General features: G+C 40.5%; 1 protein-coding gene across 2 annotated transcripts; it reads left to right on the plus strand.

Moving 5' to 3' along the window:
* The first annotated feature begins 8,282 nt into the window (after positions 1-8,282).
* On the plus strand, positions 8,283-13,259 carry LOC127376545 (homeobox protein orthopedia B-like). Of its 2 annotated transcripts, none has more exons than XM_051423531.1 (3): positions 8,283-8,494; positions 8,818-9,212; positions 11,877-13,259. In XM_051423531.1, the coding sequence occupies exons 1-3, from the start codon at positions 8,419-8,421 to the stop codon at positions 12,378-12,380; spliced, it is 975 nt and encodes a 324-aa protein (XP_051279491.1). In that variant the 5' UTR covers positions 8,283-8,418; the 3' UTR covers positions 12,381-13,259. The 2 variants fall into 2 exon arrangements, with proteins under 2 accessions (XP_051279491.1, XP_051279492.1); XM_051423532.1 differs by having other exon boundaries at positions 8,283-8,455.
* Positions 13,260-16,452: the final 3,193 nt, after the last annotated feature.

Below are 16,452 nucleotides of genomic sequence, written 5' to 3' on the forward strand. Positions count from 1 at the left end.
CACAGCGCTGGCAATTCGCTGCTTTAAAAAAATAAAAAAATCGTAGACTAATAATAAAAAAGAAAGGAAAAATAGAGCAGAATAGAGGCTTGGGACTTGGGGGTTTACAATCATCAACCGTGGGGGAGAAATGAGAAAGGACAGTTAAGGCAATGTTCATCAGATGATGCCTCAGCAACTCCAAATAACATGTAGGCCTTTTTTTTCTTTTTTTAAAACGTATGCAGCCACATTTAACCGTGGCCAGACTCTCGCACCTCAGAGGTTCAAATCAAGAGGCGAAATAAGGGGAAAGTCACTTAGGCATATTAGTCAAGGCAGTGTAGCCTACCTCTGCGGAGTTCATTTTGGAAATAATGAATAGTATGTGGATACGGAATGAGAAGCCTTTCAACCCAGCATCAGTAGGTCGTTCCGGCTTAGAGAGAATTAATTCACATTTTTTTCCTCTTCTCCGACCTGCTCCCTCTGTAGAAATTAGGCTAATAGTGGCTGATTTCATTTATTGACTACATTAGTGAAGATTTTTCTTTCTTGCCTTATTGATTGGGGTGTCTTAAACACCAATCTACCTATATTTTTAAAGGAGTGAATATGAGTTGTGTTTGTGTATAATAGGCACACTCAGTTCAATTAGGCTTCAGTGACATTTGCGTAATGGTATTTTCTTTATTTCCGTTGCACTGGAAACAATTATGTAGTTGTCTCTAAGACAGTAAACTGTTCAATTGTCTTTGTCGTTTACAGACTTAATATAATGCCATTGCCTTTGCAATAATTTGTCAATGATGTTGTTGTGAGTAGAGGGGCTCAACACAAATAACGTACTCAGAGACTAGTTTGGATCATTTGAAAGAAAAATACACAGTGCATTTAATGCAATCTTCCTCATTACATTTTGATTGATAAATAAACTTATTAATATTTCAATCTATACCATTTCATTTGTATTACAGCATTTATGGCTGCAACTTATAAATTGTTGAGGGTCACTGTGTGAAATTTCAAAACATAATTAACTGTCATGCAACAGCAGAAGGCTTGATTGGCTTTTTACAGAGAAAACCTTCGACGTCCCAAACCTATTTATCCACAATAACTATGTGGTAAGTACAGAGTTGCCCCCCCTGCACAACCTTCGGCTGTCCACTAACAGACAGCCTGTCCAATTAAAAGTGGCCATCGATTATAGATAGCTGCCTGCTGGCATATGAGGGAGACAATGTTGGATGCTATGCCACTGCCAATACAGGCCACAGTTAGCCATGAACTAACCAGAGCTGACACCAGCATATTAGATCTGGACTGGGTTAATTCACCTGCAGTTGGCCCCTGTGTTAGCTCTATAGCGCAGTGGTTTACCTGCCCAGTCTAAATGCTGATCATTAAGTTGCTTCCAGCAGCCATGATTGGTGCAGAGGGGCTCATATCATTGATTAAAAAGGAAGGCTGATATCGCCGTTGTTTCAGCTCCTTCCTGTTCACCCAGCGGTCAGACTGCAGAGGGCAAAGACACAAGAAGATCAAATCACTGCGCATATTCTATATTTCATGCCACTATTTCTACATGGTTTATATATATTTATATTTCATGGACATTTTTCATTTTATTAAAAAAATATATGTATATAGCCTACTGCAATTTCAGATCACAACACATTTATGATAAAATTACAAAGAAAATGCTAAAATAAAATGACAGCACTAATTTGTATGTCTCTGTGGCTCATAGTTATCCCTTGTTATTGTGTGTGAAAGCCTCTGAACCTAATTCCAATTTTTCCCTCTCCTATTTTCCAGCAAGCTGCTTTTTCCATTAACTTTGGGAAAACACGGTGGCAGGTCCATTTAAAAAGCCCGTGCTCCACCCTTCCCATAAGCGCTCCAGCTCAGGAAAATAAGAAATTAAGAGCAGGGCCCATTTCATCATCAGCCCCTGTCTCTCTTCCCCACCACCACCACCACCACCCTCCCTCCCCCCAAACACAGAGCCTGCATCCTCCAATGGAGTTCCCGGAGGGCGGGACAGGGGAGCTTTACCTTAGCATATGTTAACTATTACAAGATGTCTTGATGGAACACAACGGAATGACTGGTAATTGACATAAAATATGACAAAGTGTTTGAGTCTTTCTGAGGAAAGCGTCGCGTATTACGGCGTATCAGCTCCGTAATGTGACTGATTAATGAAAGATCGGCCTCGCACTCACTCAGCTGATTCTGTGAAAAATGAGTTTTGTGTTGTCATTCCGACAAGCCGGCAACCGCGGCCGGAAAAGACTATTAGCTGGAATCATTATCAATAGCCATATTTTCAAACTCTATTATGGCAATCAGGCTAGAATTTATTCAATAGATTTAGTTCATTTGGTTGTAATTGATAAATAATCAAAATTTATCAATGTACTTGCACACATTTCACTAACAATCAGGGAAAACTGCCCCATTTACCAGCTGACTTGGTCCAAATTAGAGCTAAATTGATGATCAATTAATCTTGGGAGGGGTAGTGCGCTGTGTTTAGCAGAGAAGCAGCAGAAAATGTGGCGGAGGGGATGGAGAGGAGGAAGGAGGGAGAGAGGGAGGAGACGAGGAGAGGATGATAAAGAGAATGGATGGATGAGGGGGAAAGTGGTGGGATTTGTGAAGTGAGAGAGGAGCTGAACTGGCTGGGTGAGTAACGCTAAAAACACACCGAAGCTGCGAGGTGTTTTGGGCGGTTACAGCCGAGAAATACAACAAGTGTGTGTGTGTGTGTGTGTGTGTGTGTGTGTGTGTGTGTGTGTGTGTGTGTGTGTGTGTGTGTGTGTTTTCTCGTTTTATTTTATAGGTTTTACTTCATTGCTCTCACATTGTTCCTATCATCACACAATCAGCTCATTTTTAGGGTGTGTGTTTTATGTGCACATGTATATCTTTCTCTTTCTCTCTCTCTACAGTAAATATCAGTATATACAGGCCTGTGTGTGTCTTTATATGTATATATATATGTCTCAGAAGTGAGTGAGTCACACTTAAAGTATCAGGTAGATCAAGTTCGGCAAGTCAGAGTGAGCAAGGTCAAAGAGACTGATCCCATTTATTCTTTAATTTGCTGAGGCATTAAATTGCATGATGTGGCTTTGCTGCAGTTTGATAATTACCAGCACATGTTTCTAATTTCAAGCTACTCAGAGACACTACTGACCCAAGTCCTCCCCTTTATCTGGTATTTTAGGAGCACAAGTGTGTGTAGGAGGTATGTGTGTGAGCATATATATGTGTGTGTCTGTTTGCTACAGCAATAAAAACAAGTTATAATGTGATGTTTTACTTAGTTATCGTCATTCTCACGAAGCATCTCTCATATTATGTAAATAAAATCTTTCATAAGATATTAAATATTACATTAGTTAGCCATTATTATGCCACCATCAGCTCACTCTGACAGATTTGTGGTTAAATCAGGTTAAAACCTGGAATTGTTTTCAGGGAAAGAAGAAGAAAAGAAAAGGGTCTTGTTCAGTGTGTCTAAGGCTCGCTGGCACCTGTAATGTAAGGCACTCATTACCTTCAATGATGCATTACAGCTTCCTAATGATGGAGCCACAGTAATGGACCTAACTAATGACCGGACTTAAGAAAGAACATATTCTAATAGCTGGAGCAGAACTGGAGGGAAAGTCAAGGTGTCAGGGAGGAGAAGGAATTAGATCTGTAGATGGCTGGAGAAGCTTAAATGACTGAGGTCAGACTGCAAATACAATAGATCACAGGCTATGCTTAATACTCCAACCCTGTTAGTTTAATATTTTGTTTCTGTGATTAAGTTAAGACATGATTAATTAAATAATTGAGAGTATTTATACCTAGAAATTAAATTAACATGCAGGAAAAAGCACATTCAAGAAACACTGCTTTATGCAGTGTGAGAGACACAGGGATCATGATCAAGTGGAATCAAGCTTTTATCAGAATTGTATTGCTAACCTCAGTAGATGCTCTGGGACAATAAGCTGTCAAAACTGATTTTACAGAAGATTAGTTTTTTTGTTGGTCTTAAACCCTGTATTTCTAAAATATCAAGTTCTGGGAAAGAGAGGCTTTGATTTCAAATTGATCAAATTAGCTTTTCCATGGAGTTTCAGCATTTTATTGATTTTAAGGGGTGTGGAAATGTGCCAAATTTCTAATTTCCTAATTGTAATCTAGTTTAAAGGATTTCTAGATGGATACAGCACATGTAGGTCTTGCTCCTTTGAGTTTTACAGGACAATATCAGATATCAGTATGATAACTGAATGCATATACATAATTTTGGTATCCTGACCATTGTGATTCTTTGCCACCAGCATCAGCAGATCCCTTGTTGTCTGTGTGTGATGTTCAGAGCTGCCACCTTTTAGTCAATTAGGTGACTAACCAGGTGTTAAACTCTCTTGGTCAACTAAGAGAATTTGAGCTGAACAGTCAATGTTTATGGTCTCTTTGTGAATAACAAGCTTTTATTAGCCATTAAATCATCATAACACCACAAATACTAAATGGTTTTTATTAAGTACTAAGAGGTCCTTCTGCATTCACCTGTGTAGGGACAAGACTGAAGACACAATGTCATAGGTTAAACTAACCAGTCGACAGGTTGGAGAATGCAGAACCAGGATTGTTCTAGTTATGATGAGAGCTTAGATGAGTGTATTTCTGATCTGAGGATGTGTAAGGTGGTGGTGAACTTACAGTTGCGCCTCCACAGTCCACAGTAAATGTCTGTGAGCTCCACCTAATATAACTGGAAAAGTGATGCTGCACATCCATGACTGTACTGTTCCTTTATAGGATAATAAACATATTGAAACAACATGATGCTGTACTTAATATTGATGAACCACATATGACTTTAACTTTAACTTGAGGTTATTCTGACTGTTCCTCTTAATTACAAAATAAAGGAGCATCCTGAACACAGAACACCTGAGAGCGGGGTCAACTATTACCAGCAGTAGTGAGGAGACATTTTGAAAGCTGCTGAACACCATTGTGTTAATGGCACCTATTGTGACTTTCATTGCTATTTTAATAACCTCCCAAACACCACCAATAACACACACACGCGCACACACATGCACTCACACATCCCCCACACCACACTCTCCGTGACACACGCCTCTTCTTCCTCATTAAGGAAATCGCTCTTCTTTGCTGATTATTTTATTTGAAGCCGTGATTACCGCTCTGTGCACCAGATCACGCAGTAACGGAGACCAGGCGGAGGGCAGCGGGTCTAATTGGGGCATGAGATGCGCGGGGTGGTGCAGCAAGGCTGGGTGGCCGAAGAGGGGAGCCTCTAATGGGTTTGCCTGTCTGTGGCTCTCCGCTCTCGCCTCTCTCTGCTTGCATCTCTCGGGCTCGGATGCAACGCACTTATTGGTGTGTTTCTTATTCCTCCGACTGTCATCAAATCACCTGCACAAAACTACTGTGTGATTTGTTAGAGAGCCGTTTCTGCGGATTGGAAAATCGATTTTCCTTTTAGATTTCTATAACTGAGTGAATGCAGATGCCTACGAGGCGATGCAATAGGCCTGTTCTCCTACTGGTCCATGTCACAATGTGTCTGTGGTGTAAAGGATCTTATTCCCGCATCTGCCTTTTGTTACTTGTATTGTTTTAACCTGTTCTGCAAAGGCCCATATGAGCAATGGATTTAACGCAGTTTGATTGCTAAAAAACCGCGGAGAGGGTGGACACGGAATTCTTGATCTTTGAAATTGCTCTACAAAATTGCATTTGTTTTTGGTGCGCTTCCATTAAAAGTGTCTCCTCGCGTGTAAACAGCCGTTCCGCACTCAGATGCGCCGCATTAACCCGGGAGGATTGTATGTGAGTGTGTTTTTACTGGGGAAGATTGATGCGGTCCAGTTAGGGAGGCTGAGTGAGACATAGACCCATTTCAAGTGGGTTTCTCTTATTACAGCAATAAGTTACAGCCTGAGGATCGGACAGCTGAGGGGATATCTGCTATCCGGGCTGTTTTCACTGCAACAAACCACAATATCAATATTTATCATGTAGGTCTTCAGAAAAGTAGGCTGTCAAAAACAAATACAACCTTTTCATTTTTGCACGTGCCTTATCTTATTATGTAAACAGGGCGGCCATATTAATGACTCTGAATTAGGTTTAGTCCTTTAAAGGCAGACTAATAGCCTACTTTCAAAAATAATAATCCAATAGGCTATACATTTGTTATTGTTGTTATAAAATTATTAGTTGTATAATTATGTATCTGTTTATCTTTATTTATTTTTCCATAGAAAGGAAATATTGGATAACAAAATTACCCAACACCATTTTTTTGTGATAATAATAATAACAAGAATGACAATAATAACTTTATTTGTATAGCACTTATCTAAAAATGGTTACAAAGTACTTGACAAAATAAATGAGATAAAAACAAACCAACAACAAAGATAAAATATAAAAATATAAATAATTAAAGTAATAATAATAGTTCCGGTAATGCACTTTTATTTTTTTATTGTTTTTAAAAAAAGCAAACTTCGTCATATTAGACTCGGACAATAGGTTGAATAATTGCCTTAAAATAATCCTGAATTAGAATTACACTTACTTACTTTGTAATTTACCCAATAGAATAAATGATTAATTATTCATATATTTATTAATGCTCATTTTGTGTAACAAGATTGCAGCAGAAATGAAAATTATCTCTTGGGCTGAGTTCATTTCAACAATTTAGCATTTATTTATTTATTTATTTTCTGTTACATCAGTTGTCTTCATGCTTACACTAATTGGAAATCAAACACCTTCCAAAGCATACAGACCGTCTCTCCAGGCTCAAGCCCTTCACAAACGCAGGGTTGGCCTTACAACTCCCAACACAGACATTCCCTCTCCTCTCTCCTGGTTTACAGGTCTGAATCAGACGAATCGAGGCTCTGCTTCTGCCGCTGATTGCTTCTCCTGAACCTTCGGGAGCTGGTCACAGCTTTCCTCATCTCAGTGGACCAAGCACCAGTCCATTTCCTAAAGTTTTCACGCTGTGCCACATATAGGCTACTTCCCTGCGTCCCGGCAGATTGTGGTTGAGGAGCATAAAAGATGAGCTGCCTATGTGGCGCAGGAGGAGAGAGAGGAGTCCTCGCTCGGACGCCTCCTTTGTGCGGCTGCAAAGAAACCTATTTGGTCCCAGGCGGTGGTCTATTCACCAGGCTCGCCCTGACATCTGCCAAAAGCCCTCTCTAACCAGCACTGTCTGGAGAAGTAAGAGTGGAGCGCAGATCAATGGCTGTCCTGTTAATTGTATAATAGACCTACTTATGGACCTCTGCTAAAGGGGCACAATCGTTTAGGGTCTACCACGTCTGATTCTGTTTGAACCAAACAGGCCTAAATACCTTTAATTGCGCCCGCGTTGATGAAAAGTCGATGGGAGTTAAAGCGGCCGATCACTAACAGCGCTTAAATCCATCTGTACTCGTTTATTTATTTATTTCCTCGATTTGTCTCCACAAATCACCTGCCATGGGGGAATGGGAGCGATATTCGTTTTGTTTGTGATCCAAGGACGGGAGGGAAGTGAGGCTCTGGGGTGCTGAGGCCTGGCGTTATAAGGCTTCCCAGAGTCCACATCCTGATCTGTACAGAATATCTGCTGTTCCTCTCAATGTTAAAAACAAAAGTTCTACATACGAGGACGAATCAGCTCGAAAATTGTTTTAATTTATAGATTTTCTTAGTTAATTTAGGAAATGAATCCTCCCTTTCTGACGTACGATTACTGTTTGTAAACTAAGTCACACAGCCCAGTGATTTGAAAATTGAGATTTTGATCTGGCTCATTATTTAATGGCAGCACATTTTCTGGCTCAGATACCTGTAAGCTCCTATCTCCTCTCCTAAATAAAAACTAGCCTTTCATGAGCTCACCTCCAGTATTTTACATGTAAATCCACAAACAGGAGTCCTGTCATGGTACGGGCTATATGAGATTAAACAAACACATTAAGATGTTTAACGTGGAATAATTTAAGCATGAAAAGCTAATAAATCAGAGGACGGAATGGCACAGGATTGAATTGAATTGTAGTGTTTCGTGCGCGTTTGGGGCGCGCATGCCTGCGTGCCTGCGTGCGTGCGTATGAGTGCGAAAAAAAAACGGAAAAAAGAGGGGGGAGTCACGTCGCTGACATTTCCAAGCTCCCGCTCTGATTGGCTCTTATTTGAGGAAGCTCACGGGTTCTTTCAACTAATAAGCGCCTCCCCGTCGCTCTAAAGGGCATTATAATGCAAGGGACCTCCTTTTTTTAACCACAAACCGAATTTTCGTTCATTTAGACGATATATACTTTTTAAATTGCCCCAAAGTTGTAGGGTTTTTTTGGAGCGCCTTTCGCCCTGGAGCGGTACGCGATGCTTTCTCACGCCGACCTCCTGGATGCTCGGCTCGGTGAGTTATCATCACTAAACTCCGGCCCTAAACTCCAGTGTAAGATTTCAACTTCTTGTTCAACCTTGTGAAGTGATAGATAGACTGTGTAGATAATTATGTTAACAGCTAAGTGGTTTATTGTTGGTCGAAGCAATTCTTTACAGTAATTTATCAGGAATGAGAAATGATCTGACAGCAAAAATTACGGTATAAAATTACGACCTTAAGCTTCATTGAGTTTATTTGTCATGTTGTTTAAATGGATCTTCCTGTTTGTCATAAAGAAGCAAAGCTATTTCATGTATCTCTCATTTAAAGATGCTGCGCTTTAAGAATTGCCATGTATATACTCAAAGCCTCTCTCCTCCTCATCCTCTCAGGGATGAAGGATGCTGCAGAGTTACTCGGACACCGAGAGGCTCTCAAGTGCCGGCTGGGTGGTGGGGTGCCAGACCAGGGGCATCCGGGAGACATGGCCCCTGGTTCAGACTCTGTAGAAGGAACCACTCTCCTGCCGGGAGAAGACATCGCCACTGTGGGAACCAACTCTGCCGGCATGCCGGTGAACGGGAAGGAGCAGGAGAAGCAGCAGCAGCAACCGCAGCAGAGCTCCGGTCAGACCTCCAGCCAGCAGAAACAGAAGCGGCACAGGACGCGCTTCACCCCGGCGCAGCTCAACGAGCTGGAGCGCAGCTTCGCCAAAACCCACTACCCTGACATCTTCATGAGGGAGGAACTTGCGCTGAGGATCGGTCTCACCGAGTCCAGAGTTCAGGTAAACAGTTGTGCAATGTGGATGATTTGACAGTATGCAGACACTGGCATGCAGTGGCAGGGTGTGGTTGTCCAGACTTGATCTTGTAGGGTTTTTCAGCATCAAATAAATGTCCAAAAATCCTCCTTTGAATCCATCTGGAAGGCATTGAGCAAAATGGGCTAGATTCATATCAGGAGCGGGATCATGACCGGTGTTCTCTCTTATAAAAGACAGTGTAGTCACTGATGATTTTTTTTTTAATTAGCACAATGTATTTTCAGTTATTTGTCACTCATAAATGTTGTGGCCAGTAGAAAGATTGGGTGCAAATGCTTGTAATATCAAAGCTAACGGGTGGAGTGGACTGGTGATTAAGTTACATCAAACATAACCTAAACTGTACTTTTATGTACTGTCATTAAAGTGATAGAATCACTTAAAATATTTCGTTTTTAGGTTTATACACAGCACTATAACCTGCCCTACGCACAATACATGGAAAACAACTCTGCATAAAAAGGGTAGATTCGTTGTTTTCTGATATTTATAATTAAGAGTTATTTTAGAAAATATTCCAATTCAAGCCTATTTTAAGTGAATTATATGATTACAGTATCTTATCATTTGTTCAGCCTGATAGTAAGCGATATTTATTTTAAGAAGCCGAGCCCCACCTCACATATAAAGCACTCTGTCCAAGGTGCTGAAACATTTCTGCTGATAACGAGCAGGAATCCGGTCAGAAATATTCAGATGGATTTTAGAAATATTTTAGAAAATATTGCTCAACACCACCTGTGGGGTCTGTACTCGGAAATATTGAAATCGGGTGTCTGAAAGTTGTTTTTTTTTACATTTGTTTCTGTGCAAATTTTAAATGTGGACCTGCAACATTTGCACAAAATTACACAAGTGTTATTAAGCCCTTGATAATTATTTTTATATATTTTTTTACCATAACAAACCCTGGACAAAATAAGAGTATGTCTAGAAGAATTTCATTTTCAAACTATAATTCCCACTTTTTACTTAATTATAGGGCGGGAATGTGTGGCACATATTATTATTTATTTTTTTGGCAAATAAAAATGTATTTAATAACAGTATTATTTTTTTTATTTAACATGTGAAGCACTTTTTTAAAAAAGCTCAAACTGGCTGTGACATACAGTGCTTCTTTTTGAACAAGCATGCAGGAACATACCGAGCTCTAATAAACCAAACACATTATCAACCAATTTCAGTCTTATTTATAACAGTGAACGGGTTATTAACCAGTGATGTGAAATTCATGCAAATGATCCCACTGAAAGCAATAAAACCAGTATAATCATTAGTCAACTTAATAATCAATCCTTTATTCTATCTGGTGCAGGATGCTAACCGCTTGGTGCAGGTCTGCTCGTGCTTCGCTGTTGGTAAACATTAGTGCAGGCCCGTGCAGGTGCAGCCTTCAGTGGGCGTGTTGCCCCAACGTGCGTGCGTGCGTGCGTGCGTGCCTCCACAGCCTCTCCTTTAAAATGCTCCATCAGCGACGTCTTAATAGGACTCAAGAATATATTGTACTTTTTTAATGGAATGAGAAATTGCATTTTCTTTCCCCCCCCGAGTGTAATGGGTTTGGGCGACGTTTCACGGATGGCTGAGCGGAATGAGAGCGAGATTTCACTTTTAATACGGAGGCATCGACTCACGGGCTCGCGCGCGCATTAATCACGCCCGAGGATGATGAAATCTTTATAAAGCCCAAACGGGGACAAGCGTGCGTTTTTTAGCTGTGTACGTGGTCTCGGCGTGTTTGTGGTTTTCGCGCTTGTGCGTGTTTGGATGGGTAGATTTTATTTATTTGTGTGTGTGTGTGTGTGTGTGTGTGTGTGTGTGTGTGTACAGTAATGTTTGTATTTCAGGCCACACGGTATTTAGGGTAATTTTCAGTTAATCTGCTTGTAAATAAGATGTTAGAAAGATAAATTGTTCGGCCAACTGCTGCGGAACACAAGTAATAAAACCATCTGTGACGGCTGTTTTTTTTTTAAATACAAAGAGCCCTGTTGTATTTTATTTACGATGAAATAACGTTAGTGTTTTCACTGTTTTAGTTCCATCTATAGCTGTTTGGAAACAGAATAACATGTTAACAGCAGCAGAATGGTTGATATTTGCAGTTTCTGAGTTATATAGGCTTTACTTATTTTCTACTAGAGGGATTCATGAATGGTACCTGCTATTAGACAGTGCTCCCTCAAAGATCTGCACTAGAGATCGTGAATATATTGTGATAAGAGGTCTTGAGGTCAGTTGCAGAAGGTCTACATTTATGTCTTGTTAATTTCGTTTGCCTCAGTGGTCAAACAGTATACGACCAGACTCAGGCCGGGCCCCATAGCTAGTAGAGCATCTGTGTTGCTCAATGACACTGTAGCAGGGTGGATCGGTTATATTGTATTAATATTCTCTAGACAAGACCCTAATGTCCTATTAGAGCCCTAAAGTTTGTCTGAGTGTGGAGAGACTTCAGTGATATTATCGTGCGTAATGGTAGTGTTCTCCCGTGGTAACACACACTGTAGGGACATGCTTCCACCTTGCTGCCCTCCTCACGGTGTAATAAACAGATACTCCAGGCATATGCTCCTCGGTCTGTGCTTCTGGTGGCTCACGGTTTTCTCTCTCTGCTTACAGGTCTGGTTTCAGAACAGACGCGCTAAGTGGAAGAAAAGGAAGAAGACCACCAATGTTTTCCGCTCCCCGGGGACGCTGCTCCCAACACCGGGCCTGCCACAGTTCTCTGCCGCGGCCGCCATGGAGAACAGCCTGTGCTCCTTCCACGCCAACGACTCTCGCTGGGCCACGGGGATGCCAGGGGTGTCCCAGCTGCAGCTCCCGCCGGCCCTGGGTCGCCAGCCGGGAATGCCACAGTCTCTGTCACAGTGCAGTCTGGGTCCAGGCCCGCCACCAAACTCCATGGGTCTCTCCAACGGCCTGTCCTCCAACGGCTCCGGTCTGCAGTCCCACCTCTACCAGTCGCATTTCCCTGGAATGTCGGCCTCTCTCTCCGGCCCCACGAACGTAACGGGCTCCCCGCAGCTGTGTAGTTCCCCGGACAGTGACATGTGGAGAGGGACAAGCATCGCGTCACTGCGGCGCAAAGCGCTGGAGCACACAGTGTCCATGAGTTTCACTTAGTGACTTTTCAAATACACGCCACCACACCCCTCTCCTCCAAACTCCCTCTCCCAGCCCAGCCCTGTGGCTCTTTTTCTGTTTTTATTCCCGCTATTTAGATCAAAACGTGAGAGCGAGCGAGCCAATCAGGCCTGAAAATGTGAGAAAATGGAGACTGTATGTGACTTCATCTAGACATAATGACGAAAAGAAAAAGGACAACACTGATGGACAAATGGAAGGAAAAAAATAACTTGGGTTTGGGGTTATTTATCTTGTTAATTCAAAAGGATTTTATCAACTATTGATGATAAATACTATTGTAATGATCTCTAGACTATAGGCCCTAATTACTGGGAGCCAAACAATCGTCGTATTTACGTTTTCACTGAGTGTGTCTTTACGCACACATGTTATTGTGTTCAGGTGAAGTTGTGTTATGTCAAACGGTTATTTATAAGATTGGGTATACATTTTGGTAACAGCCTACCAGACACGCACCATACTGTAGGTGGGCCTATTGAACTGGGTCTCAGGCATGCACTGTGCATGTGGATTTAAACGCTTGGATAATTTAAGGAGAAAATGGTGCCCACTCAGATTGAAGAGGTACCTTTGTTAGGCGACCCCAGTCTCGTCTGCATGAGACGGGAACATAAAATCTAAAGAGGAAAAAAATGCAATGATCTTTCAGTAGGCCTACTCTGTTTTAGGATGTTTTGTGTAGATAAAACATTCTTGCTATGTACCCGCTGGTCTTTTTTGTGACATGTTTTAACTTATTGTATGTGCTATTACTTGACACATTTCTTAAATGTTTGATCTTACATCGAAATGCACCACATTGACGGGTTTGTACCAATTTAAAATGAAGAAACAAATAAAAGTAATTTTCAAGAATGTCAAAACAAGAATGATTCATGTCTCCATTGAATTGAACGAGGTATCATAACGACCATTTTGTACAAATTTCTACAGGCACTGAAAAATATGTGACCCCAGTACCCTTGTTCTAGGTTGTAGATGGTACTTTATATTATTTAATTGTGCAGGAATTTACTTTATTTGGATTACATCAAAAATGATCATTTGATTATTACAATATTATTGTTTTATATATAGGCCTATATGATGGGCTTGACTGCTAAGATACTGTATATAGCATATATATATATTTACTATATATATGTTTTTTTCTCCAGTGTTTGAGGTGACAGGGTTAAAGGGTTTATGAAGGGTGACTGGTCCCATGGTCCCACGGTGGCAGACAGCAGCGGTAAAGATGTCAGTGCTGTGATGTGACGGTCATTGCTTTTAACCATGACGGTCATCCCACTGAGCGGACTGGATGGACTGTAACTAAACTAGAGGAATCACAGGCCTGTGTGTGTCTATGTCTATAGTGTGTACCAGCATACAGTGTCTACAGCTTTTATTTTAAGGCTAAAGTTGGCTGATGATCTCAATCTCACGAAGCAGAAATGACATAATCGATCAGTTGCAGAAAAAGTTGCTGTAATATCCAACTGGGGTTATGATGGGATTGTCACAGGAGAAAATACAAGGGCGCTCTGTTCTCATATGAATGTTACAGAAATATGCATAACTGCAATTAGCCTGTCAATAACCCTAATAGACTATACCTATCAACCTTTATCTGGGTCCCACTTTAGTCTGATATACCTGCAGGTTACTCCTGTGTATATGACATCCCACAGCAACAGTGCCATCTTATATTAGGTAGCTGATTGTGTACATACTGTCCAGTATTTTACTGCGGTGTCATTAAAGTGGTTAAGGCGATCTTCACTTTTGAGTTACTGATGGTCCAAGGCACTCTCACTGTATAGGTTTCATATTATTATTCACACAGTTTAAAGAATCAACAGTTTATCTCTGGCACCGGTTATTGGCGGTGGTACATGTTTAATACTTCTGCAGGGTCATAGTGAAGATACACCTATAGAAAACACAGGGACATTTTTACATGGACTTACACACAGACATTTTTTTTTTAGAAAATTGAATTACAGCAATACACTTTAGGCAAATCTCACATTTGTGCACCACTGTTTGTATCAATAACGTGTTCACTGGTTAACTTCAGTCTTCTTATGCAGCACGAACAGATGTTTTATGGAGGGAGCTGTCTCGCAATAACAACAACAATGAGCAATTAGCTAAATATCAATTTCATAAATAATAAACATGTCGATCCGGGTGTTTCCTAGGCTAATTATAAGGGGAAATAAAATGTGTTTGCATATTTCTGTGCTGGCAACTAAATGGCTACTGTATCAATAAGCATATTAAAATAAGAATATGTTTTTTAAGGCAATGGACAAACCGAAACCTCTATGACATGTATTAATCCAAACTGACACATTGTCATGCTGAAGTTGGTAAACTGACATGTTTTCATTATTTCTGATTTATTATTGGGCCTAACTTGTATAGTGTTACATTGCATGTAATTGCACAAAAATAAAAATACAGATAATCAGCGTTAAACAGTTTAGCCTTTACACCTTTTGATCATTTGACATTTATTTAAAATTCCTTATTACTTCCACAGCAGTTCTGTAATAAGCAAAACTCTCACCTTGTTTGCGTTACTTAAATTTCAAATTATCCTGATATGAGATGTAATGTCTATAAACTCAGCTCCGGAAGAAGTAAATAAAATTTTTCCATTATGAAAGTGAGCGGACCTCACTGTTTTGTGTCAAAGATTATAAGTGTCAACTTGAGCCTGAAATCACAGCAGCTCAAATTAATCAGCGTGTTAACCTCATCTCGTTGTCAGCGCTGAGGCCAATTTACGGTCACGGGATGGTAATTGATGAGATATGGCATTACCATAAGCAGTCCCACTGCCTGTAAACTTATAATTGGAGTTTCTGTAACAATGCAGGGGGGTTAAACAAAGGATTAATCATAATTAACAAAAGTATATTACTTTTCCCATATTAAACAGTTGGTTCCCACCTTTTCTATTAACATAAATTTGTTTGCAGTAATTTACTGAATTATTGAAAATACCAACCCAAGTCAAGACCCTGAAAAAATCATTTATTCCTCTCTGTGCTGTACTGTGTGTGTGTGTGTGTGTGTGTGTGTGTGTGTGTGTGTGTGTGTGTGTGTGTGTGTGTGTGTGTGCTACAACCCTATGTTTTTGTTATACACAATTAGCTGGAATTAAATAGCCTAAAGTTTTCCAACATAAAATAATAAAATAAAAAAACAGTTTTGACATTATTTTGTGTGCCATGCATTATCACAGGACGACACTGTGATTGCATTTACAGACTGATACAATGAGCAGGCCACATTGTATTATTTTACAGAGTGGAAGAATGCCTAATTACAACAAACCATGGTAGAAAAACCTTTTAATCTTTTTCTGGGTTGAATTTATAGTCACAGTAAAAGTGTAGTATATATTGGGAAAAATCTGAATGTTATTAATTGTTATACTCATCGACCATTACAGTCAGTGTAAACTAGTATCAGTGTAAATCAGTGACGTAAGTGGATATTATAAATAAACCCATTTATTTGTTGAAAAGAGTTGGCCAACCGTCTCAATCTGACATTAAATTTTAAAATAAATCTTTCAGGGAAACAGAAAGAAATTAATGGATGACATTTCTTCTTACTTTAATGACTGTTTGCTTAAAGTAATTGCTTATCTGTCTTATACTGTATATTTACCTCCATACACTCCCCATCCCAGCTCTGCCCTTGCAGTAGTTTGTCATTTTTTTGCAGAATGAATGCAGGTGGCCCACCTACCCTGCAGTGGCATGTAATTACAAGATACTGCATAACAACAGTTGATCAAACGTTATAACCACAGCCAAACTGACTGCTGCTCCACCCATCCAGGCTGGAGCTGCAACGGTGTCAGCCTGAGTGTGTGTGTGTGTGTGTGTGTGTGTGTGTGTGTGTGTGTGTGTGTGTGTGTGTGTGTTGTTCTGGTAAATCTAGCTCTATGTGTGGCTCAGCCCACCAGATCCAGCCCTGTGCTGACTACTGTGTCCTGGGCTGCAGTAACAGATGTGAAATCACATTACCCAAACGCTGCAATTAG

Source organism: Dicentrarchus labrax, unplaced genomic scaffold (assembly GCF_905237075.1).
Source record: "Dicentrarchus labrax unplaced genomic scaffold, dlabrax2021, whole genome shotgun sequence".
Classification (NCBI taxonomy): Eukaryota; Metazoa; Chordata; class Actinopteri; family Moronidae; genus Dicentrarchus; species Dicentrarchus labrax.